The sequence below is a fragment of the Marmota marmota genome, unplaced genomic scaffold (genome assembly GCF_001458135.2).
Source record: "Marmota marmota marmota unplaced genomic scaffold, marMar, whole genome shotgun sequence".
NCBI lineage: Eukaryota > Metazoa > Chordata > Mammalia > Rodentia > Sciuridae > Marmota > Marmota marmota.
This window is the reverse complement of record NW_026000249.1, coordinates 9,435,669-9,463,040: the sequence shown is the minus strand read 5'-3', so window position 1 is coordinate 9,463,040 and position 27,372 is coordinate 9,435,669. Positions and strand designations below refer to the sequence as shown.

Genomic DNA, 27,372 nt, shown 5'->3' with positions numbered 1-27,372 from the left:
CTGTTCCTCCCATTTTATAGGGGTGGAAACCAAATCCAGGGAAGGAAAAGCAGCTTGCCCAGGCCAGCACTGCTGGAAAGGCAGCACAAGGAGCCCCAGTGTTAATTAGAGCCCTTCCTTAGTTCACTTTTGGTATTTGCTTTCTGTTTGTTCTATTCTGAAAGTTCTGGAAGGACCTTGCTACTCTGTAGTAAAGTGTCAGTGCCTGTAGGTTTTTTTCTTTCACTCCTTGGGCAGCATAAGCTTGGCCTGCACATCTTGTTTGGTCTACTTCCCTTGTTCTCATCCACAGAGGCCTGTGCCTACCCACTTCTCAGACTTGAACTTGTGTATTTTTTTATGATGTGTTACACATAAACTGTCTCTAAATTTATCTTTTCTACAAGAGTGTAATAAAATATTACAAATAGAATGAAGCACATTAACATAGTGTGCTTAGTTCTCATGTTCTCTCTCCTCTCCCTCTATCTGTCTCTCCCTCTCTCTCCTTCATCTCTTCTAGTCCTGTTTCCAAAGAAGAACTTATCTCCATCCCAGAATTTTCACCAGTGAGTGAAATGATTCCTGGGATGTCTCTGGACCAAAATGGAACTGGTAATGCCCGAGCACTTCAAGATCTCTTAGATTTCACTGGTCCCCCGTTCCCCAAGAGATCCAGTGAAAATCTCAGCCTGGATGACTGTAACAAAAACCTTATTGAAGGATTTAACAGTCCTGGCCAAGAAACTACTCTGAACTCCTTCTGTTGACAAATACAACATCCCTTTAATGAAAGGTACAGTCTTTTGATGATACTCTAAATCCTTACCTTCCCAACTAGAGTGTGTGAAGATAGGATAAACATCACTCAGCCTTCTGGATGACTAATTTTATTTGAAAAATACAAACACAAATATGGTATATACCATACCATATAGCATATATAAAAAATGCTATGAAATTCAAGGAATTTCTTCCTGTGGGAGCCTCCAGTGCCATGCCTTGCCTGATTCATAGACCCTATTGTTCTGGGGAGTAAGTGGGAAGGGAAGGTTTGATTGCCAGTTGTTTCAAGTAGCACCTTCTTCAGAGGTAAGGAGAAAATGCTCTTAAAATATTACAAGGTGGTAAAATGAACTTCTCTTCCTTCATCATTCATATACATTGATGAGTGTTAGGCCAAATGCTTGGCTCTTCTCTAGACCCCTTCTGGATTCTTCCAAAACAGAGACATCTGTTCCTAGATCATACCTGAGGGAGTAAGAGGAAAGAGCTACAGGATGTGCACTGAAAGTTTTTCCCCTACCCTTGACCTATTTTCTTGTCAAAGCACTCTAGAGGCTCTTTTTCTTTCTTTCTTTCTTTTCTTTTCTTTTTTTTTTTTTTTTTTTTTTTTGTGTGTGTGTGCCACAGATTGAACCCAGGGTCACTGAACTATACCCTAACCCCTCTCATTTGAGTAGGAATATACTTAGATACACACATTTCATATTTGACTTACTTAAATTTGGGACTTATTTGTTTTCAATAATGAAAACAAAATACGATCTAGCACCAAATCCTTTCACAACTTAATTCGTATCACACCTCCTGCTATTTTTTCCCTTTTTTTTTTTTTGGTGTGTATGTGGTACTGGAGATTGAACATGTTAGGCAACCATTTTTAGCTCAAATGTTTTTATATTCTCTGCATTCTGTCACTTTATTTCCTTTGATGCTCCACTCCTGTAACATAACTTTGATGTCTAAAATGATTTGGTCCAACCTTTTTATTTTTCCCATCCAAGTACTAATCAGGCTCTACCCCACTTAGCTTCCAAGATCAGACGAGATGGGGCATGTTCAGGGTGGTGTACCATAGACTTCTTGTTATTTCTGAAATGAGGTAACAGGTTGGGGAAGCCACATGGCTGAGGTCATTGTATTTTGTTTGCTTATTTCCACCTGACCTCAGCTCTTGCCTGTAGATAAGAACTTTAGGGTCCCTGCCTCTTGATTCTTGGAAAAGCAGCTGCAGTCATTTGACACATGAGATGAGGTGATTGACAGGTCATTTCTCTTTATACGTATATATTTTTTAGTTGTAGATAGACACAATACCTTTATTTTATTTAGTTTTATGTGATGCTGAGCATTGAACCCAGTGCCTCACATTTGTGAGGCAAGCACTCTACCACTGAGCTCCAACCCCATACTGACAGATCACTTCTAGAGTAAACTATGTCCCTAGTTTGGAGAAGAAGCTGCTTTCTTGGACTCTTAAAACACTAATTTACCTGAACATTGTTTCCTTGACAGTTTCACGGCTTAGTATTTATTAAGAGGCTACTTTTGTCGTTAGCAAACCTTGACTTTAATAAGCTTTTCTTAAGTTGGTTTACCTCACTGTCCAGTAAAGAACAGAAAATCCACAAAACATCTGCAGGTTTTAGGACACTCTCACATAAGGAAAATTTGACCAACCTAAAAAAATTGTCCTGTGCAAAATGCAGCAATATTTCTGCTGAGAAATACTGAATGAGCCAAAGAAAACCTAAACCTAATTACCAAGTGCAAAATACTTGGTTTCTGCATTGGTCTCACCTGGCTTTGTTTTTGAATTGATACAGGTGGTGTTTGGAAAACCTGTGAAGTTCCCGGTAGTCAAATCAGCTGCCGGTCATCTGAAGAAGCTTCTGTCACCCTTTACGCTGGATTCCAAATTATTAGATCAGAATGTAACTGTATTCCTAGGTAGTCAAACCCTGGCCTCTCATGGTAGAAACCTAGAGGCTTTTGCCTTGTTGGGCTTTAGCGATGTTTCATTTTATAGTTCTATTTATGAGCTTCAGCTGCTGCTAAAACACTTCCTGTCCTTCTGTATTATCATAGTGATCCTCTGAATAACCTGAATGATGCTGGTTCAGAAGTTAATTCCATGACCAGTCTCGTGCCCAGAGTTGGAGCACATATTATACATTTAGATGTCTCCTCTTGTAAAATATTCTAGACATTTACCCAAACTCTAGTTAAAACATGTATTCAGCTTGGGCTGCACATCTCCCTTTGTTTATAAGGAAAAGAAATTCTGGAGTTTTCTCCCCCTCTGGGGTTTCTCTGTTTGAAAGTACCATGAAGAAGTCTTTTTTATTAATAAGCTTTGCCACCTGCATTGCCCTACATTATACTCTTTTGGGGGTTAATGTAATAAGTGTGTTTGAGTAAGGAAGCATTAAATGGTCCATAATAATTTCTGTTGTCTTATGCATATTTGTTTGTACATGGACATCTTTGATGTCATACCTTAAAATCTCCAAACTGTAGTCACTCCAAACCATGAGTGACTTTCCAACTAAATTATGCATCTCATGTACAGGTGGTTGGTTTTCATGTTTTTGCTATTGTTTTTGTATTGTATTTTGGGAGTTTTCTTGGTTTGCTCCTGTGTTTGCCCAACTATAATAAATCCAGGCACAAATAAAAATCATAGTGCTCTGAAATAAGGGGGCCTCCAATTGGTCCCAGGACATCACTGTAATAGACTTTAACATGAAAAAATCTGAATGGGAAAAATGACACTAGAATGTATACGCCACACATTTTATGCCATATAATGCTGTGTTTTCTTAATTTCATTTCTTGTGGAAAAATGTGACTCAGATTAAAATGACCTTTTCTTCTTTGAAACTTTATTTTGACTTGTACAATAAGAGGTTTGGAAAGATTTATAATTCTGAGAGAGGTTTGCAATCAGGAGACATTAAGATATCTCAATAGCAATCTTATTCATGTGCTTTTAAAGCCAGCTACAGTTTAAGAGTTTATTAGTTATGGAAACTGTGTATGTTTGTGTATGTGTATATATACTAAATAAAATACATGCCTCTAATAATGCAGTTCTATTGATCTTGATGAATACCAGGGGGAAAATCCCTTTTATGACAAGCACACAGAAAATGATAGCATGGTCTGACTTTCAAAAAATGCCTAGCCATCTTTCTTACAACTTTATTTTGCTAGAAATCTATGCAGTTGTGATCTGTTGTACCTCACAGAACCATTGTGACTGGTGATGCCTCATGTGCATGATGTGAACGTTCTGTTTAATGTGAAATACATTTTCATCGAAGAGTCTGGTGGCCTGCTAGTGTTTTGTTTGTATAAGCCCAATGAAGAAATATGCCGAAATCAAACCAGGTTTTCTAAACCCATGCAACCATGTGGGAAAAAACCCAAATCCTACATGGATGTCCTTTCCTTGTCCAACTTGTTAGAAAATCTTCTGCTGTCAGTGCCAAGTGAAGCCAACTGTGGAAATAAATTTAAGTGATAGCCTGTCCCTAGAACATGATGAACTTCTGAGTAATGTTGCTGTGCTTTCATCCAAACACTGTGATGCCAGGCATTTCTAGTTAACTAAGACAGTTAAACTTGGTATTATCTATTATAGGAGTACTTCACTTAGCAGTTGGCCCTTAAACAAAATTACAGTGGGAATGTTGACTCTTATGTGTTGGGGGGGTACTAATGATTGAACCCAGGTGCTCTTTGACTGAGGTACATCCCAGCATTTTTTTTTTTTTTTTTTTTTTTTAATATATATTTTTTAGTTTTACGTGGACACAATATCTATTTTACATTTATGTGGTGCTGAAGATCGAACCCAGTGCTTTGTGTGTGCTAGGCGAGCGCTCTACCACTGAGCCACAACCCCAACCCCTATTTTGTATTTTATTTAGAGACAAGTTCTCTCACTGAGTTGCTTAGTGCCTTGCTGTTGCTGAGGCTGGCTTTGAACTTGAGATCCTCCTGCCTCAGCCTCCTGAATCGCTTGGATTACAGGGCTGCACTACCATGCCTGGCTTAATTCTCAATGGAAATAGAAATATTAGAGTTCAAGTAAATTCTTTTTCCTTTATAAGAAAACAAATTCCAGCCAGGCTATGTGGTGCATGGCTGGAATCCCAGCAATTCAGGAGGTCTATACAGGAGGACCCCAAGTTTAAGGCCACCCTTAACAACTTAACTGTCTCAAAACAAAAAATAAAAAGGGCTGGGGATGTAGCTCAAAGGTAAAGTGCCCCTGGGTTCAATCCTCAGTACAAAAACAAAAAAATAGGACTATAGTGTAGTTAAGTAGTAGACCATATGCTTACCATGCATGACACCCTGGGCTTGATCCTCAGAAACCCCCCTCCCCCCAAGAAAAAGAAGCCAACACTTTCCAGTGTTCTAAGTAAGGACTGAAGTCATGCTGAAATTCAGCATGGCACAATGGAAGAACACCAGACCAGAAGTCAGGAAATATCCTACCAGCTTGGAACTTGGCAGTGGCACGACAAGCTAAAAGCAGGTGGGAGAGCTATGTACCCTGTGTGGGCAATGGGGCAGTGCATTGTAAGTGGAGAATCTTTTTGTATTAGAGCTTTATAGTTATTCATAGTAATTGGGTTCATCACAACAAACTCATTCATGAATGGAAATCTGTTTCAGTTCATGACTGCCCCCTTTATCCTCCTGCTTTTCCCACGTATCCTCCCTCCCCTCTCCCTTTCTCCTTCCTCTACTTGACTTCCTTTCACTCATCTATTAATTTATATTTGATTGGTTCTTTATATTATCCTATCCTTCCCTCCCTCTTTCCTTTATTTTACTCTTAACTTCTTCATATGAGAGAAAACATTCAACCTTTGAGTCTGAGTTTGGCTTATTTCACTTAGCATGATACTCTCCATTTCCATCCATTTACTGGCAAATGCCATAATTTCATTTTTTTTATGGCTGAGTGGAACTCCCGTGTGTGTGTGTAAAAATAATTTCTTAATCTATTCATCTATTGATGGGCATCTGGGTTGATTTCATATTTAGCTATTGTGACTTGTGTTGCTATAAACATTGAGGTGGCTGTATTGCTATAGTATGCCAATTTTACACCTTTGAGGGAAATACTAAGGAGTTGGATAGCTGGGTCACATGGTAGTTCTGTTAAGAGACAGACAGATGAGGGTGGTGGGAACACAAGGTTACAAGAACCATTCTATCAATTTGGCCTACTGTGCTGACCTCCACATGCTTTCTTTGCCAAAAAGCAATTTACCTACAGCCCTGCCTGGCCTAAGTGGACAGGATATGTCACATTCCTTAGCAAACTACCTGTTATCTGCAAGGAAATGCAGGCAGGAAACAACCTTGATAAGAGGAACCCAAATTACTTTGAAGGAAGAGACTTTTGTGACTCTTCACAGACCAGATCCCAGAAGATAAGAATAATTCCTCCTAATCATAAAACCTGTGAAAATGATTAAGAATCCAATTAGAACCACTTGGCATGGGTCAAGGTGTGAAAGAGTTGTCATGGCACTGAGGACTTGAAAGCCTGATGTCATCTTGCTGTCAGTCAAATTCAAGAGGTATACCTGGGTGGGACTCTGGAAACTTCCCTGGGATCCCTAATAAAACTGGAGTGCAGGAGAGATGCATTGTCTCTCTTCCAAAAGGACCCACTCTCTCCCTGGAGAGTGTCCCCTTTCATTTTTCCTATCCCTTCAATAAACTGTTGCTCTGAGCAACATGTCTGAAATCTTTCTGACTTGATCACAAGAATTGGGGTTTGAAGAAAGGGGATCTTCATGTTGCCTCAATTTCCCAGAAGGCCCCAACTCTGTAACAGTTCCATCCCTAGTTTTTTGAGGCATCTGCTTTCCAGACTGCTTGTAGTAGTCTGCAGTCCCACCAACAATGTACAAGTGTACTTTGCTCCCCAAAACCTCCCCAGCATTTATTACTGTTCATATTCTTGATCATTGCCATTCTAACAAGAGTGAGACTTTTTTTCCAAGATCAATTTATTTTATTTATTTTTATGTGGTGCTGAGAATCTAACTCAGTGCCTCACACGTGCTAGGTGAGCGCTCTACCGCTGAGCCACAACCCCAGCCCATTTTTTTGTTGTTGTTTTAAGGAGTGAGATTTATTTAATAGTAATAAACCCCACTAAAAGTTGACCTGCCTTTTATCAACCTGGGCCAGAAATTCTAATATGAGTAAGAAAATCCTCCTTCCAGTGGAGCAGACCTCTCCTACCCAGCTTTCATCTTGGTAATACCACTGGATCTCATAAAGTTTATGCCTCTGAGCTTGAACTTCACACTCTGCAAAATGACAAAGTTGGTCTATGTCTGAGAGGTCTTTGAGCTCTAAAATCCTATGACTCTCAAAACAGCTGGCTCTGTAGGTGAACTTGTTCAAATTCATCTATTAATTTCCCAATTCCTTCAATCACTTGTTGAATACTTTCTATGTGTCATGTAGCAAGCAGTGTGCTGAGAAATGGAATGAGTAAATCATTCCATTTACCTGATTTACCCTTGGCCTCCCTAAAGAGCTCACAGAAGAGCCACTCTGCAACCTCACCAGCCTCAAGTAGGCCTCCCAGGCCAACAACCAGGGTGTTTTCTCACCTCCTCTCAAGTGTCCTCCTTGATCAGCAGGTCCCTCAGATCCCCTCCCCCAGTGAAGAGCTATTTATGGGCATAACTTGTGCCCATAGTAGCTCTTTTAACACTTATTCATCATTGCATCCTAGGGTCTAATATGGCCACTGGCTCTATAAGTGTTTCTGAATGAATGAATGACGAATTTAGAATGGGGGTTAATACCTGTCCAAAATACCTTACATAGTAAGTTCAACCATGTGAAATTGTTTTGACCTATAAAACAAATTTCATGTGGTTCCACCTAATACATATGAGTTTACAGAGAAGGACATGGGCTGTGTGCTGGATTTGGAATGGCAGGTAGACAGTGTCTACCTTGGAATTTCATCCTAGAAGTCTTACTACCCAAAGCTAAGAGGACCTTGTTATAAGCCAGTTGCATTTATATGTCAGTTCTTCACACAAGTCAGGGGCAAAGTTGATCGTGGTTCTAAAGTTACCCCCTTCTCCCACTTTGATTTACCTGATGGCTGCTCTCTGACTTGTCCCCAGTGCTTCCTTCAGAGACTTGGGTGAAAGATTCCTACCTATGGTCACTTCTTTTCTTGGAATTTTGCCAAAATATGTTCCTTGAAATTCTCTCTCTATTCTTGGAGGCCTTGCCAAGGTTGGAAAAAATGTCACTGCAGTCTGGCTGGGGACTCCCTGATAGCTGAGTGACAGGAGTAATGTAACTCAAAGCTGGAGATCCCTGGCTAAAGGTGAGTCATAGATATCTGCAGACTCCCTTGAAGTAGCCCACAAAGACCTGTACTTCTCCTGTTTCTTCTCTATCAACTCAAATTCATTTATTTTCTGCTGGGTATTTCTTAACAAATCATTATTCTGGTGCATGTCTAGATTCAGCACACACTGATACACTCTTCAGTCATGGACCTGCTACTCACTTTTCCCTTGGCTTCTCTGGTTGGCTTAAGTAGGCTGAATGAACTAAGTGAATCATTTTGCCAGTACCCAAAACAAAGCTCTGTGTCAATATCTGAAGAGCTTTCATTTTTATCACAAAATTATACATCTCTCCATCTTCTCCAACTCTTCTTCCATGGACTGTAATTCATTTACTTGGGTTGGACTTATCCCACTCAAGAGATGAAGCAGTTCCTGGGTACTCTTCTTTGTCATCTCCCAAGTTCAAACAGCTGGAATAGGTTTTTTATTTCAAAGTTATAGAGGTTTGCACAACTTGTATGGGGGCTCTAGGATTCCTCTGCCAGAAATGAAGCAGGAGGAAGAGCATCTGGATTCTAAGGTTCCTGGGCCATCAAATTTGAATGTGGATTTGTGGAACTAGTATTACTCTTGCAGTGGAAGAAAAATGACCCCTTGGTGAATGGGGTTGACTGCCTGTGTCCTTTACCTCTTTGATTTCCAAATCTAGGGTCTCTTTTGTATATTCTGAAGTCAGTCCTAGAGAGACACTGGCTCAGGATGAAATTCATATCTTTGTACCTTGAGGTCTTCTGGGTGCCAATAAACTCCTTTCTTAAAATTTTCTTGGGGCTGGGACTGTGGTTCAGTGGTAGAGAGCTCGACTTGCATGTGTGAGACACTGGGTTCGATCCTCAGCACCACATAAAAATAAATAAAGGTATTATGTCCATCTACAACTAAAATTTTTTTTAAAAATTTTTTTCTTCACTTCACATAGTTCCCTTTTTTTTTACATACCCATGAAGCTGAGTTTCCAAGGAGTCATTTCTCAAGGTATCAAGCTCAATGGGACAGGGGATTGGAAGATGAACAGCCTGAGTCAAGTTAGTCCATGGTTGGAGCACTCCATATCTTGGGACCCATGGTGAGGCAGAACATCATGGTGGAAGAGTGTAATGGAGAAAAGCTCAGTTTATGACCAGAGACATGGCTTTAATTGACCATGAAATTGGATGTGGGGTGACCTATAATGTGACTGTATTTCCTCTTGTGTTCCTGAAATGGAAGATGTTACTAATTGGACTCCATAGTAACAGCTGGCAGGGGGAGGGAAGAAAGGGGAGAAGTTCTCCCCTTCTCAGGCACTGTCCTTAAGGGTTAACTTGCCCAGAACAGTGAAAGAAAAAGCTGTTTTGTGTGAACTTCTGCAGACTGTGAACTTGTGAGCCCCTTCCCCTACACACTGGGTATAAAGTTCTGAAACTACCTGAACTCGAGGTTCAGGGAGATTGATTGATTACAGCTAAAACTTTGCCCTCTGAACATGGCTGCAGCCAAATAAATCTGTTTCCTGCTGTCTTTGGCATCTTGCCTCGTCTGTCCCTTTGACATTTTCACTGATATTTTGCCTCACCTCAGGTCCAAAGCTAAGGAGTCAGCAGACCATTGACTGAGCTTCTGAAACTGGGAGCCAAAATAAACTTATCTTCTAAAAAGAAAAAAAGAAGTTTCCTCTTCTAGGTGTTTCTCCTTTGCTAGCAAAGCAATAAACCTTCTTTTTTCTTTTTCTCAAAACCATGTCCTCATTATTGGATTGGCATTAGGGTCAAGGACCAAAGCAAGAAATTTGGAGCCCAGGTGGGACCTGAGAGCACTTCCCACTCCAACTTTCTTGGGCAGTTCTGGCACTCCAAGCACCCCCACTTCAATGCAGAGGATACAAGGTGGGTGGTGAGTTTGTTGAGAGCCAACCACTGGAGAAATTGGGCCACGGTGTGAGTTTGCCTTGGACTGAACCAGAGGAGCTATTCCTGTAAGTAAAGGGAGGGACTGAGGGATCATCCCAGCAGTTGCCAAAGCTCTTTTTTGCTTCGGGGGCCTTCTCTCACTGAACTGCACAAGTTGCTCCATCATTGTTTACTTTGAGAAAAAAACTCAGGAAAGTTGCAACAGCTTTGGCCATTTGCATGATCCCTGCCCTATGTATGCCTTTTCCAGTCACCTGCCATCTGCCACTGTAGACCTCTGGACTGCTCTGATGCCGAATGCCCTTAACTGTACATGCCCCATCTGATAGAGATCAAGGACTTTAGGTTACTTCCCCTAACTTCACCCCCTTTCAGCAGGAAGCAGCTTGGAAATGTTGTCACCCACTTTCCATAGAAATGGAAGTTATAAATTGACAGTAAGGAAATGTAATAAGGGTTCACTTGATGCTTTGACTATATCCCTTGTCACTTTGAATCTTCTGTGTTTTTTTCCTTTTCCCAACCTTCTTCTCCCTGACCTCCTCCTTGATCTTCTTCTCCCTGATCTTCTTTCCCCTAACCTTCTTCCTCCATGATCTTTTCCCTGATCTTTTTCCTGATCTCTCCTCTCTAATTTCATTTTCTGTGAATCACCTTTTTAAAACCCTTGTTCCTGCTGGTGGGCAGAATCAGCCTTTGGGCAGGAGTCTCCTGAGTTTCTTCTTTGCTAACAAAGCAATAGACCTTTTTCCTTTTCTAAAAAAAGAAGAAGTTTTCTATATTCTTGTCAGGTCTTTTGGTCACAGTGATGCAAAGCTGATTCATTCTCTCTCTCTCTCTCTCTCTCTCTCTCTCTCTCACACACACACACACACACACACACACACACAGACACGCACACACCTCAAGCATTCTGGATATACTTCATGTATGCTAAATGGTCTCAGAGTCCCCAGAGAACCTGCCTTGAAATGCATTATCTCTTAAATCTTCATCCCAATTGGCAATAGAAACAGATAACAAACCTTAAATAGGGAGGAATGTTACCATTCTAGCTTCTCTACAAGAGAGAGACTCAGGCCAGTCTCCCTCAGGCTAAGTCATTTGTCCAAAGTCACACAGGGATAGGAAGTGCTGAGCTGCATTCCAATGAAGCCAAAGTTTCTTTGGAGCCTGAGCTTTCCCTGGCCCACCCCAGCATAAAGCTCTTGTCCGGGGAAATCAAGCAGACCCAAAACTAGAAGTTAGTCTACACAGTTTTGCTAGTTTCCCAAACTATCTTCTCAACTAGATTCCCTCACTAGAAGTGTTGCTGACTTTGCAAATCCTTGAGAATCTTCTGCTGAAGGCATTTAATCCATTTTTGTATTGCCCTTTCCAGCAGAATATGGCACCTTTTGTCCAGGGACACAGAGTTGGTATGAGACTTTTTTGCCCTCATCCAAGAGGCAACTCATTCATAACTGTTCATTTATTAAGCAAATAGCAGTGTATACATTCTCCATGCCAAGTGTTTTGCTAATGGAAGATTTATGTCTTTTCTATCAAAGTTAAACCCATAATGCAACATAGGCATATTTACTGTAACTTAAATTTTACTTATATAATGGAGCCATCTTAAGTTAGGGAACAATGTGCCTTAGGTCTTGATTGGTTCAAATTCTCCTCCTAGCATCTCCTGGAGAGGTAATATATTTAATCTGTCCATTGGGGCAGATGCAGAGAGGCCAGGATATGGAGGACAGGAGGGCCACTGTTGTAAAACAACAGGAGATGGAGATTTTGTGGATCCTCCTGATCCTTTCTCCTCAGTAGGTGATTCTTTAAGATTTTCTCTCTTCATGGCAGATATCATAGCTAAGTCTACTTTACATTTTTGGCATAATTTGGGGTTTTCCCTTAGAGCAAAGAAAACCTGGACATATGGCACCCCACACCATTACCCTTCTCTTTTGCAGAGTTTACCAAGCTGTAAAATTGTATTAAAATTGATACTTCCCTCTGGTGGCCAGGATTCTCCATCAGGGAGTTTGTATTGAGGCCAGGCCTGGTGGCAGAAGAAAATGAGGCACTTTTTCTTGAGTGTCTGTGGGTCAAACTTATCCCAATTTTTCAATATGCAGTAAATGGTGTACCTACCATATTGGAGAGAGAAGCTCCCATCAGAGAAGAAAATAAAAACAGGACTCAGGCACCCACGCCGGAGAAAACTGTTCTCATTAGGGACGTCTCCCTAAGCTTGAGCTTCCTTACAGTCCAGAAAACCCGTCCCTTACCTTGCTTTGCCAAGGGTATTTCTGGTCCCCTTTGGCAAAGTGCTAGGGTCCCAGTTTGCCCTGTGCCAGAGACTCTGGAAGAATTCAGACTTAAGGGCTTTACTGCTTTCCTCCTTGCCACTAAACAACCCACAACAAAAGAGAATTGCCCATTCTTCTTGTTGCCTTCTTGCCTGGTAAACTAAAGGGATCTCCTGAGGGTGAGGGAGATCTACTGGTTGTAAGGCATATAGCACTTTCTTTTGGAAGGATTCCCGGAAGAGTCGATTCTAAAAATGCCTCCCTCTAGCAGCTTAAAGAGAACACAGCACATTTTAAACATCGGAGCAGTAATGGGAAATTTTAAAACAGACTAGTGCAAGTTACCTATGCACGTGAGGGGAACCTGGGCAACTTTTATTAATTATCCCATGTCTTTCTCAGTCCTACAACCTGAATTGCTAGTGTTTCTGACCAGTGAAGGAACCATACGGAGGCAAATGTAATTGGGGCTTTCCCTCAGTTCCATTCATCTACCGATCACCCTAGATACCCCTTAGGGCTGTTGGGAGGGGGTTCAAGAGAAAGGAACCTTAGGAATACGTCTGAGTGTAGCCCAGACTGGAATTCCAGAGTTGTCCCAAACTCCTTCCTCCACCTCCACACATCCAAGGCAAATCGGGATTAGGGACACTGTGTACTCACACCAATTGCTCTCCGGGCCCAGACAGAAAAGTGGGAAGCAGCTTTGGCAGAACCCAACATGCCTGCTCTGTATGGAACAGGTGATTGAGAGCTGCCTAGGCCAGGAAACCTCTCACCCAAGTTTTGAAGAGTGGCGGCTGCACTAATTGCATTTAAGTAGTCGTCGGGTGCCCACATCACCCTCCAGAAAGAGAGAGAAAGATGCACCTCAGACAGACGTGGGGTGCATGGAGAGGTGCTTACCTCTGTGTAGATCTTGGTGGGACCTCCAATCTGTTACCGCTGTTTACTGGTGATGAGTCCTTGCTTCCCTGAAAGCTGAAGTATAACACCAGAGAAGCATGCCAGGCAAGTGTAGAGTGGAAAGTTAAAAACTTTATTAAAGGACAGCAGAAAAGACTTCTCCTGGAGGAAGAAGGGGACCCAAAAGGTGGAATCCATGGAAGGGGGAGGTCTTCCTTCTTTTATAGCTAAGGTCTTCTTTCAGCTTTCCCACCCTCCTGTCCTTGGTTTCTCATTATCTTGCAGTGATAGAATGCAGGTGGGAAGGCACAAAAGGTGGGAGATAGGTGGGCTGGAGGAGTAATCTGGGCAAGAAGGACCTGGGGCAGCTTTTGGATTAGCAGCTCCATGTTCCTGGGAGTTGCTCCATTAACATTTCCTTGGGAAGGACTATGAGCCTTGGGAACATTAACATTTCAGTTTCCCCAAGTGCTGCTCTGGTTTCCTGGATTCCATTCTCAATAATGGCCTCCATTTTATTCATCTTAGTTGATATTAGACCTAATTTAAATAACTACACTAACTACCTATCTTTAAATCTGGCTTCACCTTGGTATTTCTAACACTAGGGATGGGGATGGAGCAGACAAAAAAACTTGATATTGACCTCAACCTCCTAGAATTTATACTCTAGTAGGGAAGAGAGACAGTAGACAAATAAATTAAGAAATTATTTGCAATTGTGATGTGCATGAAGGCCAGGTCTGTTGCTACTCAATTTTGAATTATTAGTTTGAGATATTTGCAAGATTCTTTGATTAATATCTGTCTCCCTCACTATTAAGCCCTATGATAGCAGGATTGCCATAGTCCTACCACCCAACGCAGATGCTCAGCAAATTTGTGAGTGAATACACACAGTTGTTACTATAGGAAATCTATGAATTAAAATCCATGACCTCTGACCTGCATCTCTTTCTGCCAAACTCACATATTATCATGAGATGACTCAGTGACTCTGGTTTTTATATTTGCTATTCAGTCTCCAGCACCTACAACAGCACATGTCACAGAGTAGACACATGATAAATCCTTGTTGAATGATTGTTTTGTTGTTGTTGTTGTTGTTAATTGAGACTAGGTATACCTATTTGGATGGTTCTGCACATACAGCAGAAAGTGGTTTCAATATTAAGGATATTTATCACACATAACCAACTCCAAATGCAACCCAATGACATCAAGATTCTGAGGTAGCAACTCTTGGTTTAAGGTCCTTGCTTAGCATCTGGAAAGCCATCTTAAGTGAAAGTCACCATTTTAAGGAAAAAGTTTCACTTTCCTGCTCAAGGGCCTTTCTGAGAAAGGTTCACCACTACCCAATACCAACCCAACACATAACCGCCTGCATTAGGAACCGCCCATATTAGGATCCACCCAGCTCTGATTCTTGAGCCTCCCCCATAAAGGTCCCAGAACTCAAGCCTGTTTTGCCTCTCTCTTCTATAGAGAAATGGCCTTTATTTGTCAGCTCTGACAAATAAACTCTCATGTGTATCTCTGCCTGGTCTCCGTCTTTCATTTCTGGCTTACCCGTCTCTCATTCCTTGCTTTCCCTTCATTTTGGTGCCGAAACCTGGAATCCGGTTCCCCAGGTGCCCGCTCCCCTCTTTGAGGGTCACTGAGCTTCCCTGGGCCCCGATCTGAATTCCATTGTGGGACCGGACCCTCCATTCTGCCAAACGCCCTCTCTGCACCCACCACTGGACATTTCAGGTAAGACTCCTATCTCTGGTCAACCTAAATGACCTATGGATCCCGGGAATTGACCACTGATCACTGGCACTCCCAGGGTCACTGTGTGGTCGGGGGCACCCCCAGGCACAGCTTTCACAGTTACAGCTGATCCCTACTGTCAACCAGGTCTATAGGTGGGCTTTTATTTGGGTCCTGAGTTTTGAGAAAAAATACATGAAGGTAATTAGGAGTTTTTCTGGTGAGACTACCTCTCAACTCAGCCGTGGGTTATTCTCTATGGGCTTCTGCTCCTACTACATAGTTCCAGCCGATGACAAAGTGCCTCTATGGGCTCCTGCCCCAATGCTTACACAGCGGTGGTGACGACCCCTGAGCGTAACTGTCCTCTTGACTAGGTGATACTAGAGACTGGGGGATGCCCCACCTCTGAACTCACCATGGGCGGCTCTCACCATGGGCGGCTCCTCATCCATTCCCTCCCATAGTTCCCTAGGCTGCCTCCTGGCTAACCTAGTTTCTCTCTCTCTCACCAGGACCTATACCCCGCAAAACATATCCACTTGTGCAATCAGATCTGGCCTCAGGATCCTTTGGATAATGACTCTAAATGGCCACTTAATGGCACTCTAGATCCCAATATTATCAGGAATCTTTTCAACTATTGTGAGCATTGGGGAAAATGGAAAGAAATATCATATGTTCTGGCCTTCTCCTCTCTACGTTCTAGGCCCTCTCTATTCAACTTTTTCTCTCCTGCTCAAGTCCTCTTAGCTCTCACCTCCCCTATGCCTGCTTTCAAAGGGACAGAAGATCCTACTCCAACTCCTCCAGCAGATGAGCCCCCGCCATACCATAATTATCTTTCTAATGAAGCCTCCACAGTAACTGTCCCCTTGGCCCCTCCACCTTTCTCTCCTCCTGCCACATGCTCACAGGCTGCTGCTGCCCAACACACATCTGTGTCCTCTACATGAGGTATCTGGGGTAGATGGTGTAATCCGGGTTCATATGCCTTTGTTTTTGTCAGATCTTTCACAGATAGAAAAGCGGCTTGGGTCTTATACTTCAAGCCCCACCACATATATCAAAGAGTTTCAATATCTGACCCAATCATATGATCTGATCTTCCATGATGTCCATATGATCTTTTCTAACATCCTCCTGCCCGAGAAGTGCAGGTGAGTTTGGAAGCAAGCTAGAAATTATGCTGATGAGGTACATCAGACCTCCCCTGCCCATCCAATTGGCACTGAAGCAGTCCCTAATCTGGACTCCAATTGGGATTATAATCCACCTGGAGGAGTAACTAGTAGAAACCAATTCATTACTTGCTTCATTAGAGGACTTAGAAAGGTAGCCCATAAGGGTATAAATTGTGAAAGGCTCCAGGAAATCTTCCAAGATACGAATGAAAACCCTTCAACCTTTTTAGACCACCTGACCAAGGCTTTATTACAATATACTAATCTGGACCCTGAAACTCCAGATGAGAGACAGCTACTAATGACCTACTTTTTCTCCCAGAGTTTCCCCGATAATAAGGCCAAACTAAGGTGCCTTGAAAGGGGGCCCCTAAGCTGAAGTTCTGAGAGTGGCCTTTAAGGTATATAACAGGAGAGACAAGGAGGCCTGGAAGCAGAAATATCAGATGCTCGCTCAAGCCATCCGTCCAGCCTTAGCATCTGTCCCTGTTTCCACTGGCCCACAGAAGGGTAACTTGGGACCGCTCAGACTCTGTTTAAAATGTGGTCAGATGGGTCACTGGGCTCATATATGTCCTAAGCCTTGCAAGCCTCTGGGCCCTTGTCCTAAATGCCATTGGAAGGGCTTCTGAGCTGTTGACTGTCCCCTAGCCTATAGTGTCTCCCAGCCATCCAGCCCTTCTGGTTCCCCTTTCCAACTCTTAGGACTGGCTGCAGAAGACTGACAAGGCCCAGGTCCCCATAACCCAACCACTACCATCACTCCGCAGGAACCCAGGGTAACTATGCATATTTGAGGTCGGACTGTCTTCTTCCTCCTAGACACCAGGGCGACATATTCAGTCCTCAAGGAGTTCTGGGAGCCTACTACCAATCCTTATAGACACCTTGCCTTGTTTGTACTTTTGGTTCTCTAATTTTTACCCATTCCTTTTTAGTCATTCTCAGTGCCCTGTCCCGGGACATCCTTACAAAGTTAGAGGTCATCCTTTTCTTCTCCCCTCATATATGCTTCCATCCAGACTCACCTGCCACTCCCCTGATCCTCACCCTTACCTTAGGACCATCCCCTATTCTGTCTGCCAGTGCCTTCCCATTACCCCCTTCTGAGGTGGACCCTACTGTCTAGGATGTTTCAAGTCCTTCTATAGCCTCACACCATGAGCCCATTCACATCCATCTCAATGTGCAGGCTTTCTCCTTTCTTCACTCTTAAGTCTTCCCTTTGCTCCTCTTGCTTCCCTTCCTCTTGCTTCTCCTTACCACTAAAGCTCTGGATTCCTCCAGAGACCCTACTTCTAGACAAACAAGGGACCCAGAACTCTCCTACATTGTAAAGCCCTAGGCAGCAATATCCCTGGCCAAGGCCACACTAAAGCTAATGTTGAAATACAGACTCAGTAGGCTTGATAGGAGACCTAAGGAAAAAAAAAATTCAATTTAACTTTCCCCTTGCCTACCAACCTTGGCCGCAGCCTCTCTACTCATTAACAAGTCAAAGAAACTCACCTTAGGGGCCCCATTCACCATCCTGGCTCCCCATCACCTAAAGGAACTCCTTACCTACAAAGGCTTACATTCCTTACCCCCCCCCTTACTTTCCACAGGTGCTCACCTTTAAAACCTGCTACTCTCCTCCCTGCTCCTAAGAACTCTTCCACCTCTTCTCCTCTTACCCATTCATGCATTGAAACTCTGGAGGAGCTTCTTCCACATCCCTCCCACATACAGGAAGGCCCCTTGCTCCAGGCAACATATACATGGTTCACAGATGGCTCCTCCTTCCTTCAGGAGGGAATTTGTTGGGCAGGGTATGCTATAGTCTCTCTAATCTCAGTTATAGACTGAGTGGCTCCCCTCCCCAATAATACATCCAATCAGGAGGTTGAACTTGTTGCCCTCATCAGAGACTTCACTTTGGCAAAGGAAACCTCCCCCAAAGTCTACACTGACTCTAAATATGCTTTTCACATACTTCTCTCCCACTCTGCTATTTGGAAGGAGTGTGGATTTCTTTCCACCGAAGGAACTTGTATTACTAATGCCCCCTTTATCTCTGATCTTCTTCACACCTCAAAGCTTCCCTCTGCCATTGGAACTGAAGGATGGCAGCTAAGTAACCCCCTTCTCCAATGGACACTACCTTTCCTGAACTCTCTCTTTGTCATAGGCCTTTTGCTAATGCTTGCCCCCTGCATCATTAGATTTATTCAAGACCAGATTCAAAGGATCTCTAACCAAACTATGAATTAGCTTCTGTTACAGGACTTTGAACACCCCTCACCAAAATTGGGCTGTCCAGAGTCAGCATCGCCTGGCACCTCCTGACAATCACCATTGCCTCAATGACAATCCACACCCCTAACAAGGGTCCAGACACTGCTCCTCCCCAGCAGGAAGAAGCTACATAAGATTGATCTACATCCCTGTCCCTTAAGGGGCCCAATAACCAACAAAAAAGGGGGTAATGTAAGGTCCTTGCTTAGCATCTGGATCACCATCTTAAGTGACAGCCGCCATCTTAAGAAAAAGTTTCGCTTTCCCACCCAAGGGCCTTTCTGAAAAAGGCTCACCACTCCCTCATACCAACCCAACACTTCACCTGCATTAGATCCTGCATTAGGACCTGCCCAGCTCTAATCCCTGAGCCTGCCCCATGAAAGTCGCAGAACCCAAGCCTGTATTACCTCTCTCTGTCTATGGAGAAATGTGCTTTGTTTGTCAGATCTGACAAATAAACTCTTGTGTGTATCTCTGCCTGGTCTTTCATTTCTTGCTCACCTGTCTCCTGGTTCCTCATTTTCCTTTCAGTTTCAGAATATGAAATTTAGAAATAGTCTGAAACTAGAAAAGATAAAAGAAAGTTATAGGTATGGAAATACATTTTATTATGAAAAATTAGAAGGCAAAAGAAATGTTTCTGTATGAGAAAGTGTTTTGTATGGTAAAGTAATATTCTTGTGCTAAAGTCCAAGATGAAAGAGAGGACAAAACTAAGGATGTAAACAAATTGTACAATATCTAAACTGTAAAAAGTTTGTATTAAGCAAATCTCAAAAAGTTCGTGTATGTGATTAAACTGGCTATAATTAGCACCAATTAAAATTATTAGAATTTTAATGTGCTGATAGGAAGCAAACTCTGAATGTTGATATGCTCTTATCTATCAAGATAATTTTCTTGTGTCTGTTAGGGGTTTTATTACTTACGGAAGCTAAGTCTTAAAAGAATTGGGGTTTGTACTTGTTTTTAAATCTTTTAAATGATTACTTCATAACTGGTTAAATAAACAACTATTATTTTGTGTTATTATAATATACTTGACACCCTAAATATATGTGACCAGAGTTATATATACTTCTGAGAAGCATGTTTGTCTGAGCCTTGTCTGCATGTTGTGTAAAAGTTTATAAAATGAAAGTTTGTGTAGATTTACCAGCAAGATAATAATATGTACTCTCTTTTATACGCTATATCTGACATAGAAGGGCCGCACTGCCATTTGATGACCTATTTTATATATGTTTGCTTTGACTAAGTCTATTTCTAATCATTAACACTGTTTCCTAAGTGTATAAGAGATTTAAGGCTATCCTTTGATTTTTGCTAGTACTGCTAACCTGTGCAGACTTTGTGATTATTATTACCATACACATTGAATTCTATATTTTAAACTTAGTTAACATAAAGGTCAGGGTGATGAAAGGACCCTAAAGAACAGGAGGCCAACCAGTGCACATTCTGCAAAGAGGAATATTATTGGAGAGGGAAATGTCCCTGATGCTTCTAAAGGAAGCTGCATGTGGTTGGCAAGACCCTTACCCATCCTGTCACATGGCACAACTGGTACAGCAAAAACTAAAGGAGCCAATAGACTCCTCAAATTCCCAAGTGTGATCCCTGATATATCTCAGCTGACTCTAACAGTAGATAGGAAAGAGGTCAATTTTAATCAACTTGGTCTTAAACACCTAGCAGGAGAGCATAACCCAAACACAGGCATACATGGACATTAAACAAATAAGACAATGGTTCTTTTATTTGAGATGTACATTTGTGTCAGTCCTCCTGAAAGTAAGTAAAACTGGGAGGTTATAAAGGAAGGGTTTTTATATAGGAGTGCCTGATAAAGATCCCAAAAAGCTCTGTCAGAGTCACAAGTTTGTTTTGAATCAATTTGAGATCTATATGTGCTTTGTGTGTGTGTGTAGGGGGAGCTGGTATGTTTATTATGAACTACTGCTCAGACTCCCCTTCTAGAGTTTGCAATTCATCCACTTCCAGCCTGGTGACTTGATTTTAATCAAGACCTGGAAAGAAGACAAACTTCAACTGAGCTGGAAAGGATCTTACCAGTGATCCTGATCCCTGGGATGGCTATCCAGACTGCTAAAAAGCGGAGAACTCATTACCATGGACAATTTCCACCTCAAAAAGTTAATCTATCTAGGATAGATGACAATGCTAAAGGGTTCAATGGAAATGAAACCGAAAGGTATAAAAAGAAAAAGGGGGGATTTGTGAGAAATAGAAAGTCCAGTGGTCCATTTTCAGAATTTAATATTTAGCCTTAAATGGATCCAATTGTAGCTATTTTAATAATAACCCTTCCTTTTGCCTGCCCCAATTTTAAAATTAGCTAGTCACATAGATTGTACCCCCAAGCTCTTTCAATCAGGGTGAAGGGTAGTGCTGCATTAGGGATAAAAGCAGGTGGACCATCTGTACTTGCTAGCCAGGTTCAGTAGCACACCCTTCTGGCAGAAGTAAAAGCTTGCCTTGCCCACCCACTTTGAAGCACTTGTTTGATTTCTTGTGGTACCTCAGTATTTCTAACAGTACATAGTTAGCTATCTCTGTCATGCCATGATTAATTTACATTAGAGATGTGAAATAGGAATATAATGTGAATCACATGTCATTTTCAATTTAATAGAAGGGGGCCAGGGAAAGGAGAAGTGCTAAATATTTTGATTATATTATTATAAAATCTACCATAGGGTCCATTATGTTCTCTTTTCCTACTAGTCTAAGGGAAAGTGGGAACTGGGGTAAGACCATGGGATACCTAATGGGGTTGAACAAAGCAAATTCATCTGAAAATTTTTTTGAGAGCTTAATTACTTTTGAACTCATTTAGGGGTTGTACTAGGACACAAAAACACTGCTTATGGTAGAAAAAGACATGAACTGAATCTATCAAGGACTTAAGGGAAGAGCATTTGGGGCACTGAACATTTATTTATTTATTGATTGATTGATTGATACTGGGGATAGGACTCAGGGGCACTCGACCACTGAGCCACACCCCCAGCCCTATTTTGTATTTTATAGACATACAGGGTCTCACTGAGTTGCTTAGTGTCTCACTGTTGCTGAGGCCGACTTTGAACTTGCAATCGTCCTGCCTCAGCCTCCCAATCCATGTACCACTGTACCCAGGAACTGAACATTTAAATGAGAGTAACAAATTTAATTTCTTTGCAGTAAAATTAAGATGTAAGTCTAACCTAGTCATTCATTTTAGCCTCGCATTAATGTAGGTAGCTGTAATAGCTTGGCATCCATGTGATCAATATACCCAACAAAAACAACTTAAAACAGGAAAAAAATATTTTGGCTCACAGTTTCAGTGGTTTATGGTTGACTGACTGCATAGCTCTGGGCTCAAGGTGAGGCAGAACATCATGGTGGAAGGATGTGGTAGAGGAGAACTTCTCAGTTTATGACAGCCAGGAAGCAGAGAGAGAGTGAGTTCCGCTGGCCAGGAACAATATATAAACCTCAAAAGCATGCTCCCAGTGACCTACTTCCTCCAGCTACACCCTACCTGTATATAGTTACCACCCAGTTAATCCATTCAGATTATTAATTGATCAAATGGATTAATCCACTGATAATTTACAGCTCTCACAATCCAATTGTTTCACCTCTAAACATTCCTGCATTGTCTCAAACAGAAGCTTTGGGGGGACACCTCCTATCTAAACCATAACACTAGCCCAGATCAATTTTTTTAAACCACAAATATTATATGACTTTCAGAACCAGGTCCAAGCCACTATGCATTATTACATCACACAAGAGCTCATCAGAAATAATTTATGGAACCAGAGGGCTGGTAACAACTACCAAATTTTATAGGACTTTGTCCTCCATCTCAGTAGGAAAGCAGACATAAAAGCAGTGACTAGAATGAGCAAAGAGGGAACTGCAGCATAAGCTTGTCTAACAACATTTTCTTTCAAACAATATAAATCATTCCTGTCTATGCTCTTCTGTTGACAAAGCTATTTTAAAAGCAAAGGTAAAGAAAGGACAGTGTCCACAAAAGATGCCCGTAGCATGGGACATTAAAAAAGGAGGAGGAAACAGGACCAGTTATGCATTATCCATCACATTTCATGAATAATACTAACCCACAGATCCAAAGTCACCTAGTTAGCAGAAAACTTACCTGTTTTTTTCAGTCCTGGGGTATAAGCACTAATGTAGATGATGAAGGCTCAAATGGCACAATGCAAAAGATGACCTATACAAAAGCTGGGTAAACTTTGGACCAACGCTGTTTTCAAGGGATGAGAAAGCTGCTTTTTCTACTCTTCTCACAGCATTTTATTTTTTGTTTTTTGATAATTGTGTTTTATTTCATTTTGGTGGTTATACAGCTGGGAATTAAACCCAAGGGCACTCAGTCACTGAGCCATATTCTTAGCTCCTTCTACTTTTGGTGTTGAGCCAACATCAATGTTTTTTTTAAAAACCAGGATGTTCCAGGATGATCCCTGGCCCTGTGATCCTACTGCCTCAGCCTTCTAGACAGCTAGGGTTCCAAAAGGGGTCTTTACCTCTGGCTTTTTTTTTTTTTTTGGTACTGATTGGAGCTACCCATTCTGTTTCTCTACTCTTTTCCATCTTATGCTCTCATCCCCTCTTTCCTCACTCATCACTTTTTCCATTTTTTGCCTTTTTATGTGTATGTGCATGAGTGCACAGGATTTTTACTTTTTGAGAGCATTTTAAAAAGAAAGTTACAAAGAAGGGTAGCTGGGATACATGTCATGGCCACTAGCAAGTTCCCTAGAAGCTATCTCCCCGCAACAAATGACAACAGTGGGCACTTTGTCTCAGTTTCTATCAAAGCCTGAATTGCTCTTTTACATTTTTAAAAACATTTTTTTCTGGTTTTAAGGGTGTAAAAACTACCCTAGGGCTGGGGTGGGTGGCTCAGCGTTAGGGCGCTCACCTAGCACATGCAAGGCCCTGGGTTTGATCCTCAGCACCACATAAAAATAAATAAAATAAAGGTATTGTGTTCAACTACAACTAAAAAATAAATATTAAAAAAAAACTACCCTAAATTTTATCAAACCTCTATGTCTTTATACTGGTTTACAGGAAATACAAACAATAGAGAAGGAGTTCTCAAACGTAAGAATGATCAGAATTACCCAGAGGCCCAGTTCACTGGACTCAACTAGAGTTTCTGATTCAGTAGCTTTAACTTTAGGTTATGACTTTTTAAAAATCTTATTTTGGCAGTGCTGAGGAATGAACCAGGGCCTTGTGCATGGGCAAGCACTCTGCCACTAAATTACACGCCAGCCCACTGAGCCAGTAACTTCAAGCACAAGTTTTGACATAAAGCACGTGGCTCCACCCTTGCTCATTTTCTTTTTTTTAAATTTTTTAAAATATTTTTTTTAGTCATAGTTGGACACATTGCCTTTATTTTATTTATTTTTATGTGGTGCTGAGGATCGAACCCAGCACCTAGCACGTGCTAGGCCAGTGTTCTACCACTGAGCCATAACCCCAGCCACCCCCACCCTCCCATACACACCCTACCCCTGCTCACTTTCTTTTGCTATGACACCAGTAATGTCTCTGACCAGGTCAATTCCTTGAATCTGGGTTTCAGCCAGAACAACCAAAGCTGATCCATGAAGGACATGAAATGTGAGAAACATTTGTTTTTATAATGAAGACACAGAAATTTGGGGATTATCATCATAGCATAACTTATTAATACAAACTCCTTGTATTAAGCACACTTGGTGTTCTGCAGCAGATTTGGGTTACATGAAAACCAAAAAAAAAAAAAAAAGAAAAGAAAAGAAAAAAGAATGGGAAAAGAAGATAATATTCCATTTCTTCAGGCTTATTGTATGTATGTGTGCATATGTGCTATTCATATATACACTAAGACCTATGTTACTATGTACAGTTTATCTTCTTTGTCCACACAGGTAGATAAAAATAATAGGCCAAGAGCCATCTACTTGTACTGTGTGTTAACCAATAATGATTAAGGAAAAACATCACATTTTTTTCAAATATAAGTCTCTCTCTCACACACACACACACACACGCAAAATGAAGTACACAAAAATCAATCATTGAAGAAAAAATATATTTCAAAAAATTACCAACTATGGAATCCAAAAGAAAAAAAAATATGACCAGTTTAGCATCCTTTTGAAAGAAGAAAGAGCTTCTATAGAACCAGAAAAGAATTACATAAGGTAATGACAGGATTAAATGCAGATCAATAGGGTGGTTGGTGTGTGTGTGTGTGTGTGTGTGTGAGAGAGAGAGAGAGAGAGAGAGAGAGAGAAAATGAATACAAAGAATAAAAAAATCTCAGTAGCTGGGCACAGTGGCGCATGCCTGTAATCCCAGCCATTTGGGAAGCTGAGGCAGGAGGATTGCGAGTTCAAAGCCAGCTTTAGAAAATTAGCGAGGCACTTAGCAACTCAACAAGACCCTGTCTCTAAATAAAATGCAAAAAAGGGCTGTGAATGTGGCTGAGTGGTTAAGTGCTCCTGGGTTCAATCCCCGTAACAACAACAACAACAACAAAAATCTCAGTAATAAAATTTTCAAAATAGAGATTGAATGCTTTCAATATCTATTTCACTATCAATAAAGCAAATACCTTGTCTACTGAAAAGCTGAAAAAGGATGATGAAATGAAGATGATAAAACAGAGAACTACCCCAGATAATTAATTGCTCTTCCTAAGAAAGATCAGAATGAATGGAGCAGAAACATTTCTTGAAGATGGAGTGGATGAAAACCTTCCTGAGTTGAAGCCAGATAATAAGACTCACACCTCTAAACTATACAGAAAAAGTATTTTCATTCTCAAAATGCAAAAATTTCAAAACTACCAAAAGCACTATACAGATTTAATGCAATTCCAATCAAAATCCCAATGACATTCCTCATAGAAATAGAAAAAGCAGTCATGAAATTCATCTGGAAAAATAAGAGACCCAGAATAGCTAAAGCAATCCTTAGCAAGAAGAGTGAAGCAGGTAGCATCACTATACCAGACCTTAAACTATACTACAGAGCAATACTAACAAAACCAGCATGGTATTGGCACCAAAATAGACTGGTAGACCAATGGTATAGAATAAAGGACACAGAGACAAACCCACACAAATACAGTTATCTCATATTAGACAAAGGTATGAAAAACATATATTGGAGAAAAGATAGCCTCTTCAACGAATGGTGCTGGGAAAACTGGAAAACCATATGCAACAAAATGAAATTAAACCCCTGTCTCTCACCATGCACAAAACTCAACTCCAAGTGGATCAAGGACCTAAGGATTAAACCATAGACCCTGCACCTAACAAGAAAAAGTAGGCCCAAATCTTCATCGTGTCAGATTAGGCCCCAACTTCCTTAACAAGACTTCTATAGTGCAAGAATTAAAATCAAGAATCAATAAATGGGATGGATTAAAACTAAAAGTTTATTCTCAGCAAAAGAAACAATCTGTGAGGTGAATAAAGTGTCTACATCTTGGGAGCAAATTTTTACCACATGCACATCAGATAGAGCATTAATCTCTACAGTATATAAAGATCTCAAAAAGCTAAGCATCAAGGGGCTGAGGCTGTAGCTCAGTGGTAAAGTGCTTGCCTCACATATGTGAGATACTGGATTCAATCCTCAGCACCACATAAAAATAAATAAAGATACTGTGTATTCATCTACAACTAAATAAATATTTTTTAAAAGGACTTAAAAACAGCATACTGCAGGCACACAGCCACATTAATGTTTATAGCAGCACAATTCACAATAGCTAAATTGTGGATCCAACCTAGATACCCTTCAGTAGATGAATGGATAAAGAAACTGAGGTATATATACACAATGGAATATTACTCAGCATTAAAAGAGAATAAAATCATGGCATTTGCAGGTAAATGAATGGAGTTGGAGAATATAATTTTAAGTAAAGTAAGCCAATCCCCAAAAACCTAATGCCGAATGTCTTCTCTGATATAAGGATGCTGATTCATAATGGCGATGTGGGGAGGAGCATGGGAGAAATAGACGAACTTTAGATAGGGCAAAGGGGAGGGAGGGAAAGGGGGGAGCATGGGGGTAGGAAAGGTGGTGGAATGAGATAGACATCATTACCCTAAGTACATGTATGAATACATGAATGGTGTGACTCTACTTTGTGTTCAACCAGAGACATGAAAAATTGTGCTCTATTTGTGTAATATGAATTGAATTGCATTCTGCTGTCATACATAACAAATTAGAATAAATAAAATAAAAAAAAATTTTAAAAATGCAAAAATTTCTGTATGTCCAGAGCATTGTTGTGGCTCAGCGTGCATAGTACAAGGTAGAGAAAGATGAGAAGTAAGCATGAACCAGATGATTGAAAAACCTCTTAAACTGTGCTGAAGAAGTTTCTTTGCAAAACAGGAAGCAAAGTGATCTATGAAGAGAGGAAAATGATAATTTGCATAGGACTTAAAGACAGCGGTAAGAGGTTGTAGCAGCAATTATTGGCAATAAGAGAGGTCACACAACAGGGTCATATAAAGGGTTACTAAGGCAGCAAGACTTTTCACTGAGGTGGATGTCCACAAATTTGTTAGTGGCATCCATCATTCTTTAAATGTTGTGAGATTTTTTCCTCCATGCAGTGCTTGGAATGGCAGATATAGGGATGAAAAATATAGATAACTGGGATTAATTGATTGAGTGATTACACTGGGAATTGAACCCAGGTGTCCTCTGCCACTGAGTAACATCCCCAAAATTCATAAAAAATGTTTTATCTGAGACAGATTCTCACTAAGTTGCTGAAGCTGGCCTGGATCTTGTGATCCTTCTG

The 27,372-nt window shown here is 41.1% G+C and overlaps 1 protein-coding gene across 11 annotated transcripts in view; it reads left to right on the top strand.

Moving 5' to 3' along the window:
- Map7d2 (MAP7 domain containing 2) overlaps nt 1–4,090 on the top strand; it is a 61,339-nt gene extending 57,249 nt beyond the window's left edge. For 10 of the 11 annotated variants that reach the window (XM_048796301.1, XM_048796298.1, XM_048796296.1 and 7 more), the window contains 2 exons: nt 503–775; nt 2,589–4,090. In XM_048796301.1, the coding sequence (XP_048652258.1) occupies nt 503–749 (247 nt within the window). In that variant the 3' untranslated portion in view covers nt 750–775; nt 2,589–4,090. The remainder of the gene's footprint in view (nt 1–502; nt 776–2,588) is intronic. The other variant, XM_048796297.1, reaches the window with a different exon arrangement.
- The last annotated feature ends 23,282 nt before the right edge of the window (nt 4,091–27,372 follow it).